The sequence below is a fragment of the Malania oleifera genome, chromosome 1 (assembly GCF_029873635.1).
Source record: "Malania oleifera isolate guangnan ecotype guangnan chromosome 1, ASM2987363v1, whole genome shotgun sequence".
Lineage (NCBI taxonomy): Eukaryota > Viridiplantae > Streptophyta > Magnoliopsida > Santalales > Ximeniaceae > Malania > Malania oleifera.
Window position 1 is genome coordinate 743,570 of NC_080417.1, and position 20,818 is coordinate 764,387.

At 36.4% G+C, this 20,818-nt stretch overlaps 1 protein-coding gene across 5 annotated transcripts in view; it reads left to right on the forward strand.

The window, feature by feature from the left end:
• The window catches only part of LOC131150874 (eukaryotic translation initiation factor 6-2), a 29,716-nt gene that overhangs the window by 2,678 nt on the left and 6,220 nt on the right, over window positions 1–20,818 (forward strand). For all 5 annotated transcript variants that reach the window (XM_058101934.1, XM_058101925.1, XM_058101943.1 and 2 more), the window contains 5 exons: window positions 1,829–1,888; window positions 2,111–2,207; window positions 2,321–2,406; window positions 2,521–2,565; window positions 16,522–16,652. In XM_058101934.1, the coding sequence (XP_057957917.1) occupies window positions 1,879–1,888; window positions 2,111–2,207; window positions 2,321–2,406; window positions 2,521–2,565; window positions 16,522–16,652 (369 nt within the window). In that variant the 5' untranslated portion in view covers window positions 1,829–1,878. The remainder of the gene's footprint in view (window positions 1–1,828; window positions 1,889–2,110; window positions 2,208–2,320; window positions 2,407–2,520; window positions 2,566–16,521; window positions 16,653–20,818) is intronic.

Consider the following 20,818-nt stretch of genomic DNA (forward strand, 5'->3'; position numbering starts at 1 on the left):
CACGGGTATGATCCACTTTTCATATTTAAATTTAATTTCTAACATATTTAAAAACACCAATGTGATCAAATCCCCACAGTTTAATCTAATTTCAAAATATTCTTAGAAATCTAATTTAGTCAAATCCCTGCAATTTAACTTAATTTTAGGAATATTTCCAAAAATCTAATATAATCAAATCCTGCAGTTTAATTTAATCTCAGGAATATTTCCAAAACTCTAATATAAACCAATCCGGAAGTTTAATTTAATCCCAGGAATATTTCTAAAAATCTAATATGATCAAATCCTGCAGTTTAATTTAATCTCAAGAATATTTCCAAAAATCTAATATAATCCAATCCTGCAGTTTCTAAAATTTAATAATTAAATATTAGAATTTAAACGTTTAAGTTTTTAAAACAAGAGACATAATTTGTACTTCTCACCTTAACCTTGAAGTGGTGCCCAAGATCCCCAAAAATTTGCTCCGATTAAAATGCTAAGAATTGAAGCCGGGACCTCGTGGTGGTGTTCATTTTTCGATTCGGCTTACGGGTGGGGAGAGATCTTAGAGAGAGAAAGAGTGAGGTTGGCCATCAAAGCTTCTCTGTTTCCAAATTCCTAAATTGAACCTTTCCTGAAGATTCGGGAAAGGTAAGGCTTATGTTTATATTAGTTTAACATACTAATGGTAATATATTATATATACATGTTAGTTTGTCCTTTTAATTCAAGTTTATACTTGGACATAAGTATTATCTTATTATTATAATATTATTTTATTTTTTTAATATTATTACACTAATCCCATATAAATATTTTTGGGGTCATTAAAGGCGATTCTTTTGTCATATGGCTCAACTAGATAAGTTTAAAAAAGGTGTAAATGATTCTTTTCATCTAATACTTTTTGATATTTTTTTGATGCATGCTTGTTAATTTATGACGATATTTACCTAGGTGAATAATTTGGTGAATGGTATTCTAATGACACGTAATCATCATTGTTGGCTCTATATATATATGAATAAAGTTTAGATAAGTGAGATTTAGTTTTTACTTTTCATCTTACTTTAAAATTATTTTATTTTATTTTATTTAAATAATTGCGTTGTTGTCAAGACGTGCACGGACAAGATTATGTCCCGGGAAAGCAGGGAGGAGCCGATTAAAGTAGCGATGCCGTTTGGGCGGTGGACGCAGTGTCTCTCAGAAAAAAAACATAATCTTTTTCTCTAAAAGCCCTCCCAAGAATAAATAAATCACAATTCACATGCTCTAGACTCTCTACAGTCCATAGCCACCGTCATCCTTACACGCAAACGCATCGCGACACCACGAGGCTCACCCTTCTTTGTTGCTCGGCGACAAACCTGCACGCCGCTTTGCCGCAGCCCAGCCTGAGCTTCAGGGCGAGCTTCTTTCTTTTTCTTATTCTGCAAGGTAGTAAGTAAATGAGTCCACCTATTTTTATTTTTATTTTTTGTTTTCTTTTCTTTTTGTGTCAGCCAAATTTGGATGTCGTTTTCTCGTCGCTCGACCGAACGACTTCCGCATGTTGATCACTAGCCTTGCCTTTTCCACCAGAATAATAAACCCTGACACTCCTTCTCCAGGGCCAGAATACCCCTCTTAAAATACGCATCCACTGGTGCTTGATTCTCCTGATCAAGTCTTTCTGTGACAGTTGGTTAAAATAATAGATTATTTTTTTCCCCATTCGATTCATTTGATTTCGTTATTTGTTTGCTGTCTTTTTTTAAAAAAAATAATTTTTTGGGTCAATATTTAATGTTCTTCATATGTTTGTCAAAAGATTAATTATTCTTTCTTTACCTTTGAGCAGCTTGTGTAGTTTCTTTGCTTCAGCTTTTTGGACTTCTTTCTGTTCTCATCATGGCAACGAGTAAGTTCCAAAAAAAAAATTTCCGACTTGTTTAATTTCTTGCTGATTTTCAATCCTATCTGGTTGTGTTTTCTTCGGTGTCACAACTGTGCATGCTTTATACTTGCTGTTTCATTACTTCCATACTATACATGACCAGGTTTGTGTATTCTATAATCTCTCACTATAAACTATCAGCTCTTGCGAATATGTATACCTGTAATGCACATGAGTTTTGTGCAGGACTTCAGTTTGAGAATTCCTGTGAAGTTGGGGTGTTCTCCAAGCTTACTAATGCTTACTGTTTAGTTGCAATTGGAGGATCTGAGAACTTCTACAGGTTTGTAACTTTTTTAATTTTCGTTTTTGAGTGCTGTGTGGTATTACTCATTTTAGTTAGATAATAGATATACAACAGCAGCAGCAGCAACATTGTGAATGTTTTGCATGCAGCACATTTGAGGCTGAATTAGCAGGTGTAATCCCTGTGATTAAAACCTCCATCGATGGAACTAGGATAATTGGACGACTTTGCGCTGGTAGGACTTTGAAGTCCCTGATAGCTTTATAATGGTGACTTTTAGAGATTGCATTTGAATTTTATTACCATGTGTGTGTGTACACTAATTGTGATTGCTTGCTTTTAATTGTAGGGAACAAAAATGGGCTTCTTTTACCACACACCACCACTGACCAAGGTAGGATTAATAATTTTAGCTGCTTCAGTTTCTAGTACATTTCTCTTGTGAAATTATTTTATTAAACTTTTTGGTCACACTTTATTGATTAGGATGTTCATTCCTGCATCTTTGTTATGGCTAGATGTTCTTACTGGTGTGCAATGTAAAATTATAATGGTTTTCAACCAGAGAGAGAAAGACTCTGGATGCGCGGGCACACACTTCTTCAGGGTTGATATAACCAATTTGAATGTATATGTGGGGATTTCAAAATGGAAGAGATGCTTCCTGCAATGGACACGAAAAGAGACTGCCCAAATAATTTAGTTTTGTAGTAATAGCAATGTGCATTTGTGTTTATCACCTGAGAGGGTCTTAATCTGTATGAACATTGAAATTTCTGGGAGTGTTTCATTTAAAAAGTACCATGGTTTTAAAATCTGCCACTAATTATACTAATTTGCCTTACTTGGCTTTAGCAAGTTTTTAAGCTCCTATTTTTCTACAGGGGTCAGCAACAACCATTGTGCTTCCATTTTAACTTCAGATATTTTTGGTTAAGATTCCTTGTTAAAAGGATTAAAAAAATAGCATAGTAAATTCAAGGTTTTTAACATCCTTTGTTGTCAACAGTCTCATTTGTCCTTTTAGTTCATTTGATTGATTAGTCAATATGGTTAATGTGCTCTAACTATTGGCATAGTTCATAGTTGAAATTTGAAGCGTAAATAGAAATCTTAATTTTGTGAATAAAGAATTGAATCAATTTGTATGATTTAGAGCAAACTGTAAAACACCTTTGTAAGTACATACAAAGGAGAAGAGTATTAAATGCATACATGCCTATTAACATATGAGAAGTGTATTATCAATTGGAAGTTAAAAATGTATGTACCCAAATGTATGTACTAGCCTTTAGAAAGGCTAGTGTTTTAGATGTTTTGGACAACTTGCACTTGTTAGATAGAAATGAAGAAGTTGTTAATCTCTTAGAGAGTGAGGAGGTGAAAAAATGTCATCGAAAAAAATGACTTGGAAGAGGTGATTTTCAAAGAAATGGGATGTTGGAAGCCGAAGACAAAGTTTAAATTGATTAAGATGGTGATTATAATTCTAAATTTTCTTGTAGGATAGCAAATGGGAAATTGAGGAAGAACTTGGTTAGAGATATAGATGTGGGAATGTGGGGAGGTTATTTTAGATGCTAGTCGGGTTCCTTCCAATAGCATTGAGTTTTATATTATTTGTATTCGGAGGAGGATGCACGTAGACTCATCCGGGTTTAGAATGGGATCTATTATCTAGAGATAAGATGGGTTTGTTAGAGAGACTTTTCGAGGAGGAGGAAGTGAGGGCTTCCATCTTTGAGATGGAGAGTGATAAAGCTTCGGGGCTGGATGGATTTAGTTTGATCTTCATCCAAGATTGTTGGAATGTGATTAAGGGAGACTTGCTTAAGGTTTTTATGATTTTTATTGGAATGGTATATTGAGCAAGAGTATTATTCCACTTAATAACTTTGGTGTCAAACAAAAGTAGATCTATCAAAATCATAGATTATAGAACTATTAGTCTAGTTTCTAGTATGTATAGGATTATCACCCAGTATTAGCTAATAGGTTGAGTGGAGCTTGGTAAGACTATTTCTAAGGCTCAAAGTGTGTTTATGGGGAGTAGACAGTCTGTGGATGCCTTTTTGCTAATAAGGTTGTAGAGGACATTTAGAGAAGAAAGAAGGGCTAATCTTTAAATTGGATTTTGAGAAAGCTCATGATAATGTTAGTTGGAATTTCTTGGATAAGATTTTGAGGGAAAGTGGATGGCTGAGAGATGGTGTTGGTGGATGAGGGGTTGTATGTTTAGTGTGGGCTATTTGGTTTTAGTGAATGGTGTGCCTAAATCATGTGTTAGGGCATTGGAGGGTATAAGACAAGGTGACCATTTCCCCCTCGTTTTTGTTCGTTTTAGTGGTGCTGATGTTTTGAGTAGGTTGGTTGATAGGCCGTGGATAGAAGTTTCACAAAAGGTCTGGAGGGGATGTTGGTTTCTCACCTCTAGTTTGCTGACAACACTACCTTCTTTTTAGATGATCACAGGCCTTTTTTTGAATATTTTTAAGTGTTTTTCATAATTTTGAGTGGTTTCTGAGCTTTCAAGATTAACATGGGAAAGAGTGGGATTGCTGCTATTAATGTGTTTGATGAGCATGCTAGTGAGCTGTCTTCGGAGGCGGGGTGTGGTGTGTTGGATTGGCCCTTGTCCTATTCTTTTCGAGGGGTAATCTTAGATCTGATGCAAATAGGTGTAGTATAGCAGAAAATTTCACAAAAAGTACTAAGATTTCAGAATAGTATTGTAACAAACTCTGACTCAAATAATTACGGAATCCTCAAAATAACTAAGAGATTAGTGCTGTGAATTTCAGTCTTTTAAATAGGCAACTTATTCCTCAGATCTGTATCTGTTTTGGCACTGTATCAGAAAAGTAACAGTGGTTTCTGCTAGCCTGTCACACCTTTAGCAGTGATGGAGGGACTGGTAGCCGGTAGGCATTGCAGGGTTGAATCGTCAAAGACCAAGCCTCCAAATCTTCAAGATCTAGTTGGTCTGGAGCTGATCACTGGAGAGAAATCTTCTGAAAGATAAATGCCCAAAACCTCCTGGAAAAGTGGCTAAAGACTCTTATTTATGCTAGGCCAAAAGCTTCCAAGAGATGCTAACTCCTATTTTGTGCATAATCCCCTCTAAACACCAGTTATCTTCTAAAACTCTGTCAAAAATTACTACCATCAGAAAAATACCTTCGAGTATTATAAAATAAACACCTCCACCCCCCCCCCCCCCAGGGGGGAAAAAGCTAATTTGACCAAAATAAACCTCAAAATTCAGAGATGACAAAAATACCCCCAGCACCCGTAAATAGCAACGCTTGATATTAGCAGAAAATTAAATAGAGATTGCTGAATTGCATCATTTCCCCCTTCTTAGAAAGGACTCATCTCTGTGCGAGTTGTCATCTTGGCTACCCAGCAATGTCAGTGTCAATCATTATGAATTCCTTCTCACTGATCCATTAATTCTCATATTTAGGTATGCAAACTCATTTTACCAAGAATGAAGAATCTGAAATCAATTCCCTGTCTTCACCCTTTGCACAGGTATGACAACCTCAATTTTTGTTGCCTTTCTAGAAGTGACTTTGGTGGAGTTTTTGTACTTAACATTGTGTATATTACAAGTCTGCCATATTAAATATTAGTGATATATCCAAGTCATGAGGGAGTTCAACTTCATAAGCATTTTCACCAAATTTGGACAAAACTTTGCATGGCCCAACCTTCCGACTTTTCAACTTGAGGTAAGCATCTATTGTAAATCTCTCTTTCCAAAGGAAAACCATCACCCAGTCACCAACCCAATACTCCTTGAACTGCCTATGTTGATTAGCAGCTTTCTTGTAGTGTTGGTTCACACTTTCAAGCCTCCTTCGTGCAATTTCAAGGAACTCTTTTAAATTTTCGGCATAAGCATCACCACTAGGCTGATACTCCTTGAACTGCCTATGTTGATTAGCAGCTTTCTTGTAGAGTTGGTTCACACTTTCAAGCCTCCTTCGGACATTTTCTTGGAACTTTTTTAAATTTTCAGCATAAGCATCACCACTAGGCTTTGGCTGGTTAGAGATATCCCCAAGGTCAACAACCTGATTCAGATTTCTACTGTACACCACCAGAAAAGGACATTGACTCATACGTCTATTAATGGTGTTGTTATAAGCAGATCCAGCTTGTGGCAAGATCAAATCCCTTTGCTAAATGTTGTCTTTTGCAAGGCACTGCAATAAATTCCCCATGCTTCTGTTCACCAACTCTGTTTGCCCATTTGTTTGAGGGTGATACCGTGATAGGTGCTACTGTACTACAATTTTGTTGCTAGTAATTTCCATAAGGTCTTCCAAAAATTGTTGAGGGACCTTGTGTCTTGATTAGATGTGACAAGTCTTTAATGCCCCATGTAATTTGACCACTTTCCGAAAGAAATGAGTTGCCACATGGATTGCGTCCAATGTCTTCTTGCATGCGATAAAGCGTTACATCTTTGATAAGCAATCCACGACTACAAAGATGGAGTCAACACCCTAGTTTTTCGTGCAAAATGGAGCACAAATCCATGCTAACAACAACCCATGGGGCTCTAGGTATTGGTAAAGGAGTGTAAAGATCTGTATTCTGTTACTATCCATTTGAAACTTGGCAAGTGCAACACCGATCAACATACTTATACCGTGTTATACGCTTCTCAGCGCACATGAGAGGACAAAACTACATTTCATCCGCTAAATTTAGTGTTTTATCCCTTGCCAACATGACCTCTTGAACCTCTCCCATGCAATTCAGATATCAAGTATTCCTTCAATGGACATTTGGGAATGCATAGCTTAATACCCTTGAACAAATACCCATTTTTCACCACTAATTCTGCACATACATCATAATCCCTAGCTGCAAATTTCTCAAGAACTTCTGAAAAATAAGGGTCTTCTTTGTATTTTTCCTTGGTCAGCTCCAACCCAAAAACACTAGTAGACATAGTTTTTAGCAAATATGCCCTTCTATTTGATGCTTCTGCTTACTTATTTGCAAATCAGCCTGATGTCTCTATGTGAATGTGTACTCTTGCAAGAATACCACCATTTAACATGCCTCCAACTTAGCTTCTTTTGGGAATTGAGGTATCACAGGACATCGTGGTTGGAATTTAGAATAAATTCCCTTTGAATGAGGTAATGCCAGTAGAATTTTTCAATGCTTGAACAATAGCATGAAAACTGCAGCTCATAAGTCGAGTAGTTTTGCCGAGCCTTGTTGAGTTTCTTGCTGAAATAAGCCACTGGCCTTCCTTCTTGACTCAGGACAGCCCCAACCCAATCTTTGATGCAACACAACCAACTTCAAAGAGCTTATTAAATTTCTTGAATCCCCTTTTTGAGGCACTTGGTGATAAGAGTGACTATAGTGCTGAAAATCCTTATAAATCTCTTGTAAAATGCAGCCAAACCATGAAAGCTGCTGATCTCTGCAATCTTTCTTGGAGTAGGCCAGCTGGTAACAGCTTCAATCTTTAATGGATCAACTTCTGTTCTCTTTGCCGAGATCATAAAATCCTGTAAAGCCCAATCTATCCACCATAAATCTGCACTTCTTTATGTTAGCTTAAAGCTGATTCTGCTTTAATGCTGTAGGATAACCCTCAAATGATTAATGTGACTTTGCTTGTATATGCTGAACACCAAATTATTGTCAAACAAACAACATCAAACTTCCCAATGAAATGTCTTAATGCCTGATTCATAAATCTAATGAAGGTACTAGGTGCATTGGACAACCTGAAGAGCCACTCATTGAGCCCTCAGTCTTAGAGGCTGTTTTTCACTCATCTCCAGGCTCGATTCTGATTTGGTTATGGTAACTACTCTCGTGAATCTTGGAATAAACCTGAGATCCAGCTAGCATGTCAAGCATATCATCCAATCTTGGAATATAAAACCTTTATTCAATGGTGGTTTTGTAGATAGCCCTGCTGTCCACACACATTCTCCAAGTTCCATCCTTCTTAGGAGTGAGTAAAGCTGGAATGGCTCAAGGATTTACTCTTTCTTGAATAAATTCCTTTCTAAGAAGCCCCCCTAGCCTGATTCTGGAACGCTTTATGCTCCTTTGGGCTTATTCAACAGTGGGGCAGATTAGGTAATGTAACACTTGGTCAGTGTTGTATATCCCTGATGGGAGGAAGCCAGTCAGGTAACTCATCTGGCGTCGCTTCTTTGAACTCACTAAAAATCTCCAAGGCATCTCTGGGAACTCCATCTGTAGCTTCCCCTTCCTCTGAAAGAGGATTTAAATCAGCCACTTTTTTCCTTTGAGTAAAATCCCCTGCAGGCTTACCTGGTCTTGTATGGTTGAGACCATTCACTTTTTTCCTTGACTGACTTCCTTTGCTGCCTCAAGTTTTGAACCCTTTAGTACAAGGTTTGCTTACAATCCTACAGTAGGAATTGAGCCTTTAAGAATAGTCTGCAAAAAAAATGGTATTGAAATATATTTCAAATGTTGGGATGATAGTGTGCACGCTTATTGAGAATTAAAGATTAATCAAAGTGGAGTGCATATGCATATATTTTGGCAAAGATTCAGCACATGAATGTATGCATCAAAATTCAAGTGGGTATGCAAATTGTGGGAATGCATAAATATGATTAGTTTAATCATAGTGGAAGGCAAGCAATATTAAAATTGTAAAATGGGGTGCATGTCGAAATTATGAATAAGTTTTTGGTTCAATTCCATTCTGATCATGCATGCGCGCGAAGCAATGATCATCCATACACAGACACACACACATAGATATATACAAACACACACACACAGATATATATATATATATATATATATATGTATAGTTTCTTTTTCCTAACAATTCCTATTCCCTTTTATTTAAGAGAGCTAGTGAACAACCATTTTCTCGCCTCTTAACATCATCATCCTTTACCAGTTCAGCACAAGCTTCTTCTTTCTCTAACCATTGTTCACAAAAAATGCATAAGAATTCTTAATACCATCATGGATTGGGCCTTTGTCCTATTGTGAAGGCTGCCCAAGAAGAATGTGTCATGCATCCAAGGGTGCCAAATCACAATAAACATATTATTTAGGAACCAATTGAGAAATTAGCAAGGCATCTTGAAGAGACAATTACATCATTTCCTTTGTTGAACCATAGGATCCCATATGACTCCGGATTCTTTCAATTCTCAATCCCAGCTTGTCTACTGTCTCTTGAGAAACCAGATTGTCACTGCTTCCACTATCAATTATCAAGTTGCAGAGCTTTCCACCAACTATCTGCTGGCTAGAGTGGAAAATAATAACCTTCGAATGACTAAAGCCTCACCAAGGGCATTATCTTCAACCGCATCTTCCACCACATCCTTTTCAGCTTCTGGTTGCTGCTCTTGGTCCTCAATAATTGCAAAATTTTCTTTGCAACCCTCTTGATTGTCGGCAAGATTAATTCTTCTGTTCCCTTTGGACATTTATTGGGCTTGTGGCTAAGCTCAAAGCATTTGTAGCATTTCACCACTATTCCCCCTGGTTTACTTGGGTTGCTTTACCACTATTATTGCTGGTTGGTTGGTTAGCATGCATAGGGGCAGCTGTTTGACCACCTCTTGTTCTACCACCTACCTTACTAGTTGATGCACCCCTGCTATGTTCTGTCCCAAGCTTCTTTGGCATTTTGTGGGTAAGTTGTGATTCAACCTTTAGTTCAAGTTGATAGGCATCACTCACCGCCAAGTAGAAGCAGGTCCTCTGAGCTTTGCTCCTGCATGTCACTTTCCTCTCTTCCGGGCACATCTTTCCATTCAACATAACTCTCAATGCTATTGACCCAGTCAAAGAATTCTTTGGCTTCCATATTACCATCAAATTCTGGAATATTTACTTGTTCACCACACTCTTTGGAATTTTGTAGCATGTACAATGTGATCTTCCCATCTCGGGGTTCTTTCGTTTTGTCATGCAAGCCTTTCATTTTCAGAACTTCTTTCATCATTAGAGTTGTCAATTTCAGCCTCAGATTGCTCATTTACTTCATTTCTCGCTCCCCTTACAAAATATTATTCATTATCATCATTTTTCGCAGCCTCTATTACTCATAGCTTGTATAATTGCTAACAAGTTGAGTAGGTTGTCCAAGTTGTTCTTGGAGCTCTCCAAACATCTCAACAATCACATATCTACCTCGAGGGCTCCTATTTCCTCTTCCTTCCCTTGCAGCAATGCAAATATGTGTGGAATAGCAGAATAATTCACAAATAAATACTAGGATTTCAGAATAGTATGTAACAACCTTCAACAAAAACAACAACATCATCAAGCCTTAAGTCCCATTAAGGGCATTTTTCCTTACTCACTATTTCATTCCATGTTATTTTAGGTCTACCATTACTCCTTTTACTACTTGGTACACTAACTAGCTCACTCTTCCTTATTGGTGCACTACTTGGCTTATGTTTCAAATGCCAAAACCATCTAAGTTGCCCATCCTACTCCTCCCATATCTGATCTTTTACTGGCACTATGCCTAACTTATTGCGGATATAATCTATCCTTGAATGTTATACCACTCACCCACCTCAACATTTGCATTTTGGCAATTTTACATTTTGGATATGTTTCTTAGTTGCCCAACATTTTGATCCATAGAGCATTTAAAGGTATTCTACTATCACAAAGCACTCCTCCATGTGCATGCTCATGTAAGGCTATAAATATGCCATCACTTGTATTGTAAAAGGTATCTTTGCATTATCAATTAAAAAAGAAGCCCGTGCTTAAACTTGTGAATCTTGTTCCTCTCCTTGTGAGTGAGTAGTGTGAGGCTACGTTCCGTCTCCCCGGAGATTGGGTGGTGAGAGACCACAACAACATCAACGTTATCATCATCACTCACTCCTCTTTCATAGCTCACAGCCACAACCTTCCTCAAGTTTCATTCTTGTCTCAAGATTGTTAAGGATCAACAAGCTTGTTCGTGGTGCGATTGAGTACTCGTTTGTCTTGGTGTTTGTCATTCTGGACCTTTTGGTAAGCTCATTTCAATTCCTTGTTTGTGATCATCTAAAACAGCCCCTAAAGGTACTTTGTAAGCCTTGAAACTCTACTAAATCCTTGATTAAAAAACCTTGTTCATTCTCTTTGAATCTTCCTAGATTTTCAACATGAGCATGCTTGCTAGTACCGTGCTTAGGGATATTAGATTTGTATGGTAGGACTTGTGATCTAAGACTTTTAATATAACATCGTTTAAGTGAAATTGATTACTTGAATGAAATGATCAACTAAAGGCTTTTAACCAAATCATATACGTTTTCAAAATCTCAACAACTTGTGATCATTAGAATATGTTTGTAATGTTCATGTTTGGTTAATTCAATTCTTCCCATAGATTGTGATATTGTGTGGACTAGGGCTACTTAGAACCGTCCTATAGAACCGTCCTACATCACAGACAAGTTATCCTCTTTGTTAGCTTGGTTGAATAACTGTCGTGTTTCTTCGGAATCGGATAGTCGTTCTTGGTCCTTGGATCCTTCTAGGGTGTATTCTTGCAATTCCTTTTGTAAATTTATGACTTTTCATTTCCTCTACAATTCTATTTGGAAAGCCACCCCCCCCCCCCCCCCCCCAACAAAAAAAAATCAAGTCTTCTATCTGGTTGGTTGCGCTTAATAGAATGAATACCAACAATTTGTTGCAGATTAGGAGACTGATGAAGGCACTTTCTCCACATGTTTGTGTGCTTTGTTTTAACTGTTCTGAGTCTGCACCTAATTTTTTATACGGTGTAATTTTTCCTGGAGGCATGGAATACGTTATTTGGTTTTTTGGGGTGTGTGTGTTGGGTGTCTAGTGACTGGAGGATTTTTTGGCAGTTCCTTTTGTTGGTTTGAGAGAAGATTCATTGCATGGCATCTCTTTGGTGTGTTGGTTATGGGAATTTCAAGGGAGTAAGCTTTTCAGATATTTAGCGTGATTGTCGATATTTGTTGGTGAGCTGGCCTGGAATTATTCGTTTGTTTCCTTTTCTTTTTTATCTCTTTTTTTAATTTTTATTTGGTTTGTTTCATATTATTTTGAGGAGTTGTCTTAATCTCCTTGCTGTATATTTTTAATCTATTAATGGATTTCTTCTTTTGCTATATAAAGAAATTTGATTGACACTAAATTAATATGTTGGACCTGCTTCAAATCATGAATCGCAAGATTCGAGTAAAGAATTGTGTGATTCATGATCTATTCTTGGATATTTTGACTCACCTCCTAGGTATAAATTGGTGGGCTAGTGAATCGAATTGAATTGTACGATTGGAATAGTGATTTTTGCAACTATGGCTTGGGGTTCGTTTCAGTTGATTGTACCTTCGTGTGTATGTTTTTAAGCTCAACCTTTTATCATTCAATCTTGTAGAATATTGGAATGAAACTAAAACAACATATGTTTAAGTGATATAGCCAGGATCCTTAAACAAGCAAATATGCTAGTCTCTTAAATTTTGTGGTGGTTGTATAATTATGAGTTCAAGATTAGATCCTCCACCATGGAGTGACTGGAGAGGCCTTTAGAAGAAGTAAAAGTCCTCCAAGCCGTTAGAGATTTCAATGGAGACAAAGCGCCTAGCCCGGATGGGTTCTCATTATCATTCTTTTAGTCAATTTGGTGTGCGCTTAAGCAAGACTTTATTAACACCTTTGAGGAATTCTTTGGATTAGGTAGATTTGTGAGCAGCATTAATGACACTTTCCTTACCTTAATTCCGAAGAAATCTAGGGCTGTCTATATTAAGGACTTTCTTCCAATCATCTTGATGGGAAGTATTTACAAGATCCTTGCTGAAGTCCTTGCCACAAGGATGGAAAAAGCCATACTGGAAATCATTGAGCAACGACAACATGCCTTTATGGCCGGAAAATATTTCATGGATGCGGCCCTCATTGCTGATGAAGTGGTGGATACCCCTATCGAAGGGAAAGGAATAGCAGTGTGGTTTGCAAGTTTGACATGGAGGAAGCCTTTGATTATGTCAAATGGAACTTTCTTATCTATCTTATTAGAAAATTTGGTTTTGGTGAGCGCTGGTATAGATGGATTGCCCATTGCATAATACACCAAGCTTCTTAGTGCTGATCAATGGATGCCTTAGTGATGGCAGGGTTTGAGACTGCCTTAGGTTTGAAAGTAAATCTTGAAAAAGCAAAATTATTCGATTAGCGATTGTTCAGGAGGGCCTTTTCTTGCTGGATGATTGGGTTGTAAGATGGGATCTTTCCCTATCAACTATCTTGGGCTACCTCTTGGTGCCAAATTCAAAGACAAAGGGTGTGTGGAACTGTATTATTGAGAAGTTCAAGAAAAGGCTGGTAGGATGGAAAGAAGTTTTTTTGGTCAAAAGGTGGCAAACTCACTCTTATTAAAAGTACTTACAAATCTTTCTTGTTCATTTCATCTCCCTTCTCCCATTTCGCTTGTTGTTGCCTAGTGACTTGAAGGAATTCAAAGGAGGTTCCAGTGGGGGAGCTTAGGGGCAGATTTCAAGTTTCACCCTGTCAAATGGCTCATGGTGAAGCAAACTGTTTGTTCAAGAGGTTTGGGTTTGAAGTCCCTCCACACTTTCAGTGAAGTCCTTCGAAAATGGTTGTGGAGATTCATGATAGAGAAATCTTTGGTGGAAAATCATTGGCTTGAAATATGGGCTATGCAGTATGCACTAGGGCATAATGAGTGGACTTCCCAGGCTGGCAAAGGACCATACAGTGTAGGGGTGTGGAAATTCTTCAAGAAAGGCTAGAATGTCTATTTCTCTTGTAGTAGATTCCATGTGGGAAATGGGGACAACATTTATTTTTGGCATGATGTGTGGTGCGACCAGTGGAGGCTCTTAGTGTTATTTCCAGCCGCTTACAACTTGGCCTATGACAAAGATGCCTGCATCAATTGACTCCTTCAAGCATCAATCAGAGGTTTATTTTGGAATATCCTCTTCCATAGAAATGTGGTAGACTGGGAACTATTAGCTCAGAGACTTCTATAGTAATCTTTACAACTTCCAGCACGACAACACTCCAAATCATCTAGTTTAGACCTTAGATAAGAATGGGGTCTTGATTGTTAGATCTTTTTCCTTCGGAGTCAAACAGCACTAACTCCAATTGGACTTTTATTTGGAAAACAACGGCCTGTGCAAAAGTTGCCTTTTTTGCCTCGGAGGCAGCACATAGTAAGATCATGACCTTGGACAACTTGCAGAGAAGGGAGTTGTCTATCGCCAACAGATGTCCCCTTTGCATGGCTAATGCAGAATTACTTAAGCACATCCTTCTCCATTGCCCATGGACCATATTTTTTTGGAATATGGCTTTGAATTTTATCAGACAAAGGTGGGTAACTGCCAACTATATGGGAGGCAAGCTGTGGGTGTGGAGAGGGATTCGGCCAACAAAAGAAAAGAGAAAGAATTTTCTCTCATTCCTCTTGCAATCTTCTAGTGCATTTGGAAAGAGAGGAAGAAGAATGTGTTTAAAAAAACTCAACCTCATTGCTTCAAATCAGTAAAGAGCAGTGCTCTATTATAGTGACTAGCTGACATAGTGGTCTTGTAGTGAATGATTACAATATAGTTCTTGATTTTTGTGATACCCTTCATGGAAGTTGACTTTCTGTACTCTGAGCTGGCATTCCCATGATGCCCTTTAAATAAATTTCCCTAAATGATTAAAAAATAAAAATTGTAGGATTAAGGTAATGACCCTTTGCTAAGGAATTCTTGTCATGGCTTTAAAATTTGCTCGTGACTTGTTCTAATTGTATAATGTTCTCCCCTTGATTTATTAAATAATTTATTTTTTTTGTGAACATCTGTAGGATTAAGGTAATAACTTTTGTTTGAGAAATTATTTTCATGGTTCAAACTTTGGTATTGTGGCTTATTTTAATCCTACATTGTTTTTTGGGGGCAAAGACATTTACCTTTGATGAGGTCTGACAAAAGGACACACTCCCCAAAGTTTTCAACAATCTCATGACCTTATTTGAGGTTTGGCAAAAAGATGCAGGCTTTCCTGAGGTTTCAAAAATCTCATTGGCATCCCTTTTATTTTTTATTTTTTGGACACTTATGCCCATATATTTAAAAATCAGTGCATAATGACTGTTACAAGGTGATATCTTAGAGGTACCTTGCATTTTCCCCTCTCCTTTTCCTGTATTGAAGCTTAGAAACTCAATTTTAAGTTGGTTTATTTAGTAATTTTACTTTAAAGAATATTTGCCTTGACATTCAATATGCATTTTTTTTAATAACTAACATCCAAATTAACCCAACTTTTTCTCCATTTAATTCTATATGTTTGTTTTCTAAATTCTTTTTTCAATTCTATTTATTTATATTTTCTGTTGTTTGATGTTCTATTGTATTCATTTTTGTTTTGTTTCACACATGACCATTCTATATTATATTTTTTGGATAACAAAAATTCTATTGAAGACTAAAAAGAGTGCAAAATATGGCATTCTATATTTTATATTTCTTTAAATTTATGATTTCTTGGTTTGAATTTCACTTATAATTAGTGAAGTAGTGAAAAGTAGCAAATGCATGCTGCTTCTTGCCAATAGCAACTAAAGAAACCAAGGAGACATCCAATACTTGTAGTATATGCTATATTTAAATTGATTAAAATTTACTAAAATTCACTTAAAGCATTATAATATAAGATTCTGGGATCGAAACATGTGAATCTATGTGTTTTTAAAAATTTTGGGCCCATGCATCAATTGACTCTTTTAGTCTTAATTTATTGTTCCTTGTTTCTCTTAGTTGTGACCTATATTAGATGATGTTTTCAGATTAACTAGCTTGCATGCTAAAGCTTAACTTAAATTCAAAGTTTGTTCAATGACATCAAATTCTTGTGCTGAATGAACTGATTTGTTCCTAGCACTGGAAAACATCTTTACTGTTACATGTAGGATTGTTGATCAATTTGTAGTTTTGTATGCATGCCTGAGATTGACCATCTCTAAGAGGTGCATGCCTGCGTTTTACACCTTGATATGCCATTCTTGATGTAAATTTGGGAGAATTTATTTGTTCAAGTCACAGTGCATGGGATAAGCGTAATAAGAATATCTGGAATAAGTTTGTGTTTTGAAAGAAGATTGTGTTTCCTGCATCTTGTGTGCTCTCAGTATGACTTAATTGCTTCTGTTCTTGTGCAAAAACATACAATAAAATTTATTTAGATACATTTTAAGTTGTTAACTATATTTTCTTTTGTTTTAATTTACTTGATGCGCATTTAATGACATTCTTTTGATGATTTGCATTCGTTTTATTTTTTGTTCCTATTGAAGAACTCCAACACTTGAGAAACAGTCTGCCTGATCAAGTAGTTGTCCAGCGCATTGAAGAGAGATTTTCTGCTCTGGGAAACTGCATAGCATGCAACGACCATGTTGCTCTTACACACACTGATCTTGACAAGGTAAATTCTGTTTCTTTCATTGTTAATTAATTTGAAGAAGAGACTTCCACTGGTTCACATATTTCTTTCCTTGTTTATATTTACACGCAGCTAGTTTGCTCTTAAAAGAATTCTTTTATTGGAAGAAATATTCAGAATGTTATAATACTTGTTTGATTAAGTGACCCTTTTGTAGTTTGCTTATCCTTTTGTACATTATTACAGTGGAATTTCATGTGTGTATGTATTATGATCCCATTAGATGGATGCTGCCTTTGGTAAAAGTAAAATGTTAAAATAAACCACAAAGAGTAATCCTCTTTTGTGGATATATGGAAGTTTCTTGGGATTGCTTTATTTTATAGTAGCAAAACACCAGCTGCATCCTCTACTCTGTACCCATGAATTGTCTGCATGTACTCATAAAATAGTGATGATCACCCAGAGATTCAGTTAGAAGAATAGATCTCCATGTGATAATGCCTCCACTTCGGATTACCTCCTCGTGGTTTTGAGTTGACAAGTACTGTGCTGTAATCGTATCTTAAGGAGGTTAACCTTGCTGTTGCCACTGTAGTGCTTTTTGGCCAGGTGCTATCTCTCTCTCTCTTGGGTTTCCATGGCAAACCTGGGGGGACGTGGACCCCCCCCCCCCCCCCCCAACCCAAAAAAACAAAAAAAAGCATATGCTCAATGGAGTATAGTGTCTGCAACTAAACTCCACTGGCGTATTTGCTTTTTGAAAAACACTCTTATGGGTTATATGGATGCATACCTATGAACAAAGGGAAAAATATATGGGATATTTAAGCCCCATTTGGAACTTGGAAAATATAAAGGAATCCAATTTTTCTTGTTTGGTTATTGAGGAAAGTGAGAAGGAAAATAAAATAGATAGCAAATCAATGAATGAAAGTTTGATTTTACACATGATTAACATTTTATATTTCTTAATTTTTAGTCATATTAGAACAAATTTTCATTTTAAAACATTTGAAGTGGATAGAAAATACAAAGGAAAATGGATTTCCTTCTTTTCCTTTCCTTAAACAAAACCATTGATCCAAATGGAGCCTAAGACTTCTACAGGGAGCTCATGGACACAGGAAAAAAATTCTCAAAGCAAGGCCTTTATGTTTACCACAATATCAAGTGCAGTATAGGTTATGGAAGATCAGTTTTCTTATTCTTTGACAATTGGCATCAATATAGTCTCATAATTTCACATTATGGACTTTGCTGTCCAGTAGAACTGGGAATTCCTGTAGATTCAAAAGACAATCTCCATCATAAAGGACAACAATTGGAATTGGCCAAGAATAACGACAAATGGGCAGCCTTCATAGCAGCTCTTAATTTCTCCCCTTATTCTGCTACTGAAGATGAGATCTATTAATATCTAACTACTACTGTAGTTTAATCCTCTTCAGCATGGGATGCTATCAGTGATGGGAGGAATCCTGTTAGTTGGGCAAATGCAATCTGGACTAAGCATGGTATCTCAAGTCATTTAATTGTAGCATGGGTTGCGGTACAAAATAGACTCAATAATTTGGAGAAAGTTGTTTCATGGGTCGTATCCTACATCTAAAATCCGTGAGTTCTTATTTTGAAACAAGAGACCACTCATTCTTTAGTAGTTCAATTCTAGAGCAGGCCTATAGGAAAGCAAATTCCAAATTGGGATAAAACTTGAGATGGATTTTTTTTTCCCTTAGGAGCTTAGTATGAGGAAGCATGTAAACTGATTAGGGCAAGCTCATTTTTTTTTTACTTACGTAACGCCATTACGTAACGGTTTCTTGGGTTACTGATACCGTTACACACCGCGAATTTGGTGGGAAGAAAAATTATGGCTGTAGCGGCCGTTATGTACCACGACCGTTACGTAAAGGCTGCTACAGCCATTACGTAACCGCTACAGAACTGTTACATAAAAAATTTAATTTATTTTTTTACTTTTTCTTCTCACTTTTCCCCTCTCTTTCATAAATCATTCTCAATATACCATCTAGCGTGGGGGGGAAAAGATTAAAATGAGGATGACAATGTTACAAAATTTACTATTTCTTTAAATACTCACAAGAGATGCATTAATTAACAATTTGAAAATACTAACTTGTTAGGAAAATATTTTATTTTGATAATATTAGTAATGTGATATTTACGTTCTATATTTTTCAACTTCATTTTTCTTTCTTTTCTAGCTATTTTATACTTGTATTATTCGTATGTCTTACGTGTCTAATAGATTAATGTAGTGTATAATGTATTTTTTTTTATTAATTAATTTAGCGCACATGAGAATTTATCACAGATAAGAACAATGAGAAGTATAAATATGCGCACACGTAATTTTTCTATCAATGGTGGTTTAAAACAAATGTAAACTTGTTGTCCTTACCAAATAACTTAGTTACTCAAACTAAAGGATCCAAAATACACTAACTCTTTCTAAGAAGAGCTAAAAGCTTAAAACATGCAAGTATGCTTATATGCGCAAGGTTTTGCATGCTTCAAAAAAATTCACGGCCGTTACACCTGCTTCCCGTTACGTAACATCTGCTACTCCCATTTCCCGTTACACCCATTACCGTTATGTTACGCTACCCGCTACTGCGATTTAAAACCATGGTTGACTCTAATATGATAACAAGGCTGGCAGTGCTGGATATCAAAATGAGGTATTAGGGGTTAAAGGTTTTGAATTTCTGACTGAAGATTAAGGGTCCGTTTGGATTAAGGATTTTGTTTGGAGAAAAGGAAAGGAAACGAAAATAAGGAGAAACTTATATTCCCTCTTATTTTCCTTCTATATAAAATACTATCAAAAATGTAAGTTTGTTTTACTGTGACTTAAAATTAGGAAAAACTAAATATCAATGTGTAAAATCAATTTTTTGTTCATAAATTTGGTATATTTTTTTATTTTCTTTCTCACTCCTTGATAACCAAACATGAAAATGTGGATTCCTTGATATTTTCCTTTCCTAAATATTTTCTGAGTTCCAAATGGGGCCTAAAAGTTTTCTGGATTTCTCCCTTGCCCCAGAAATGTTCTGCATTCAAGCAAAATATGAGGACAAGATTTACATCTAGTTCACTTGCTAAATGGAGGGAGGGAGGGAGAGAGATAAATTAAGAAAGAGAATTTATAATCAGATTAAGGATAATAAATCCTCAAAAAAAAAATACAAATACAAAGAACAAAAAGAAAATATAAAATAAAAAAATAATAATAAATAAAATAAAGTTAAAATTATGCAAAAAAATCCTTCTTTAGTCCATTCCCATTACAATTCACCCAACATTTCAAATTCACTAATTCCCTCTGACCCTTCTTTTGCCTTAGATTTACCACCATTGATCCTAACTTCATTTCCTCCATGATCAGACTACGTGAGGTCCAAGCCATCCAACAAATTCTGAGTTTGAATGTCTTTCTTAGCAGATTCTTGAACTGGAGTGGGCAAAATCCCATATTTTACCTTCAGTTCTTCAGAAACATCATCCTCAAAAATATAATTCCATCTAAACCTTCTAGAGGAGGAGGCGGCACATAAGATAAATCCCCAAGACAATTGGAAGAAGAGTTGGAAAAATATCCTTGCTGCTTCCGAATTTGATCCAGAAGTAAACCTTCTCACATTCAAAACCACTACTAACTCCACTATCATCCTGTGAAACATCCCCCTCATCTCTTAATATCCTTGTATTAACTCTCTCAACGATTGGCTCCCCCACTATACTTAAAACACTTTTAAAATCTCTCAAAATAATTTTTTTTTTCACAAGACGAATCCCAATTATTTTCAAAATACTTCTTTTAAAACCCAATTGTACTTCCTTATGATGAGAGGTAACCTTTTGACTCTTCAAATTATCCGAGCTGACTCCCTTATCTTCAGAATTCCCTTCTGAACCAACAATAAAATCCTGATTTCAAGAATTAAAATTCTTAGAAGAAGATGCCCCAAACTCAGTCCTGTAGTCCTGCCAACTATCATGTCTCCAGAATAAGGAGCTGTTTACAATAATAATAATAATAATTATTATTAGAAGGGAAAAAAAAAACGATAAGAAGGGAGGGGGAGGGGGAGGGGGAGGGGGAGGGAGGGGGAGGGAGAGTTGCTGTTTATAATAATAATAATAACATTATTATTATTATTATTATTATTATTATATTG